This window comes from Ictidomys tridecemlineatus, unplaced genomic scaffold (assembly GCF_052094955.1).
Source record: "Ictidomys tridecemlineatus isolate mIctTri1 unplaced genomic scaffold, mIctTri1.hap1 Scaffold_4186, whole genome shotgun sequence".
Lineage (NCBI taxonomy): Eukaryota > Metazoa > Chordata > Mammalia > Rodentia > Sciuridae > Ictidomys > Ictidomys tridecemlineatus.
The window spans coordinates 34,965-38,323 of NW_027522712.1; the positions used below are offsets into that span (position 1 = coordinate 34,965).

General features: G+C 48.5%; 1 protein-coding gene across 1 annotated transcript; it reads left to right on the forward strand.

The window, feature by feature from the left end:
- The first annotated feature begins 2,162 nt into the window (after positions 1–2,162).
- On the forward strand, positions 2,163–2,882 carry LOC144373501 (proline-rich protein 23C-like). The gene has a single exon (XM_078036548.1). It carries the CDS (start codon positions 2,163–2,165, stop codon positions 2,880–2,882), a length of 720 nt encoding a protein of 239 aa, XP_077892674.1.
- The last annotated feature ends 477 nt before the right edge of the window (positions 2,883–3,359 follow it).

Here is a 3,359-nt window from a genome sequence, read left to right on the forward strand (position 1 = left end):
TGTGTGTGTTGTGTGTGTGTTCTGCAGGATTCACCCAACATAAACCAGTAGGAATCAAGTATAAAACTGAAGCTGCTGGATATCAGCTTGTTAAAGAGAGAGTTTGGCAATTTAGAAGAATTCTCCCGTAATACAGGAAAGTTTTAACACCCTGGCAAGGTTTGAAGACAGTACTCACATTCTTATAAACAACTCTCAGAAGCTTGGAGAAAAGAATGATCCACACAACATTAAGGAGAAATGCCATTGCTGCAAAGGCAGACTGTAGAAAAACAGAGCAAAGGTTTAGAGAAGCTGGGCATGGTGTCATACACCTGTAATCCCAGCAGCTCAGAAGGCTAAGGCAGAAAGATCTCGAGTTCAAAGCCAGCCTCAGCTTCTTAGTGAGGCTCTAAGCAACTCAGGGAGACCCTGACTCTAAATAAAATACAAAAAAGGGACTGGGGATGTGGTTCAGTGGTTAAGCACACCTGGGTTTAAACCTCAGTACCAAAAAAAAAAAAAACAGGTTTAGAAAAACAGTATTATATGGTGGATGTACTAGCTAAAGTAGCAAAATGCACCAGCTACCATGCTGTCTAGATCTTAGAGGGACACTGCAAATCAGAGCAATGGGAATGCACTTGGAACATGACTGCATGACCAATGTGATTCTGCAACCTGTACACACAGAAAAATGAGAAATTATATCCCATCTGATTCAAATGTATGAAATGTCAAGATCATTGGACTGTCATGTGTAACCAATTAAAACAATTTTTTTTTTTAAAAAAAGAATGCACTTGGAGATACCCAGTATCATTGATAAGCTCTGAGGGGAACAGGGTGATGGCAGGAGATGCCATTTGAGAGCTTGACTCCTTGCAAGCCAAGGCAATGAAAAGCTCTGAGAGACTAAAAATAGAAACTAATGATGGTCAGACCACAACCTCTCCAGCAACTATTCTAGAAGATAAATCATAACCTCTAGAGTAAGACCCCAAAATGGCCAGAACTTGATTATTAACTGTCAAATTTCCTAATTTTCTCTCCCAATTGCAACACAGGACCAACCAGAGAAAACTCAATATGCTGTTCCTAAGAGATGGAAAACCATACCAATCACTTAGAATGTCCCAATTGTATTAGCCCACCTCAAGCTTTTCAATGCCAAAAACGTCCAATCAGACACACCTGAAGCCTTCCCTTTGTCCATTGCAAAACACTCCTGACCTCCTGGCTGCCTTTAAATCTCTGGCAAAAGCAAATGATGATCAATGTTTATACAAGCTCAATTCACAATAGGTAAGCTATGAAACCAACCTAGATGCCCTTCAACAGATGAATAGATAAAGAAAATCTGGTACCTACACAAAATGGAATATTACTCATCCATAAAGAACAAGAAATTACGGCATTTGCCAGTAAATGGGTGAAACTGGAGACTATCATGCTAAGTGAAATAAGCCAATCAGTGACGCAGTGCCACCAAGTTTAAAGTACATACTACACCCCTCAAAAAAAAAATAATAAATTCAGAATGGGAACGTAGCTCAGGGGTAGAATGCTTGCTTAGCATGAGTAAGTCCCTGAGTTCAATCCCCAGCAGCAGAAAGGACAAAGGGAAGGGGGGGGGGGCATTAAGTAGTCTTTGGGTGGGTTGGTGGTTGGGCATTCCTAGGAGCAGATGTCTTTTTCAGTGTTTTCCACAGAATCCTGGAAAACATGAATTATAACGTTAGACATCTTGAAATTCTAATCCTGTTTTTATCCCTCCACCCAAGAAACAGCAGTGATTCTGCCCCTTAAGGGCCCAGAACGGTATCTCCCCACAGAGACACACCACAGCCAAAGCCATTAGCCAGCCGACTGACTCCTCCCATCTAGGGGCGGAGCTCCGTAGGGGCGGAGCTTAGCGTGACACTGGAACTTGGGTTGCGCAGGCCATATCATTAGCCCTCCAGGGCGCATCCAGGTCAGTGCATAGGAGCAAGGTTCCAAAGTGGGACGCCAAGCCCAGCAGTGGGTGCAGATCCAAAGAAGCTAGGACTGCCGCCCACCCGAAAGCTTAGCGCACCTCACCTGTCCTCTGGACCTGACTGTCACCACACGCAGGACCACGCCGCCTGCGCCCCGCACTCACTCTGCCCCGAAACGGGAGCATCCACCGCAGCGCCATCGACATGGTGGGCATTCGTCCACGCAGCCCCAGCGCCTGCCCTGCGCCCTGGGGGGGAACACAGCCTGGAGGACCTGGCCCTGCCAAACGCCGCCGACTAGAGGAGCCTGCAGACCCTGCGGAGGCCCCGGCGGAACCCACCTGGCAAAACTCTGCAGCAGCAGCCAACGCCACCGCGCTCACCTCCGTGGTGGTTCTGGCCAGGGGCTGCTCCTTACAGGTACCCATGGATGAAGGCGACCTGGTGCTACAGCCTGCGCCAGGCTTGGTCCTGCAAGTGAATCTCCAAGGACACAACCTCATTCTGATCCCCGAGGGCCTCGTGGGAGCCACCGACCAACGCCCAGGAGGCCAGGGAGACTGTCCTGAAGACCCGGAACTGGGCGCCTTCCTGAGACCCCTCGGTGAGAACATGGTCCTCCAGCAGGGATTCTTCTGCGAATTTATGCCAGAGATCGTCAGAAAAATAGAGGCCTTCGAGGAGCAATGGATGGACCCTCCAGCCGGCCCGCAGGGGCCCATCCCATATCTCCCTGCTTGGGCCCCCGCCCCTAGTCCAGTGAGGCGCTCTTCTAATCCCGCCTATGACGTGGATTTCCACCTTCTGAGGCCCTTCCCCACCTCACCGCTGCAACCTCTACCTCCCTCTCCAAGTTCAAGTCCCCAGGTGCATCCTCAGAGCTCTCCACGCCCTAGGAGCAAAGCCTGCAGACGTCTGTTCTAGGAAGAAAGGAACTTCTCCCCACCCCACCGCCGGACCCAACTCCTGGACACTCTCCTGGGGGGCCTGCTGCATACCCAGAGCCCCTCAATAGTCAGCAATTCTGTGCTGACCATTGTTTCTTCTGTACCCGATTGTAAGGAAGTAAAGACATCACCAAGAGAAGGCAGATTCCACATTTCATCTTGGAAATGGAAAATCTTCAGGGAAACCGAAAACTGTGTTTTCAGATTTGGGGGATTCTCACAGGATCATTCTCTAAACACACACAACACACACACACACACACACACAAACACACACACACACACACACACACACACACACACACACACCACCATTTCCCTGCATTTTCTTGACGTTTTTTTCTCTCAAATGCACTTTTAAACTCATATCATCATTCCCCTCTTTTCTCCCCAAACCAAGAAATCACCGGATTTCTTATGCTGTGACTTTCCTTCTGTGTTTGCCCATGGATTT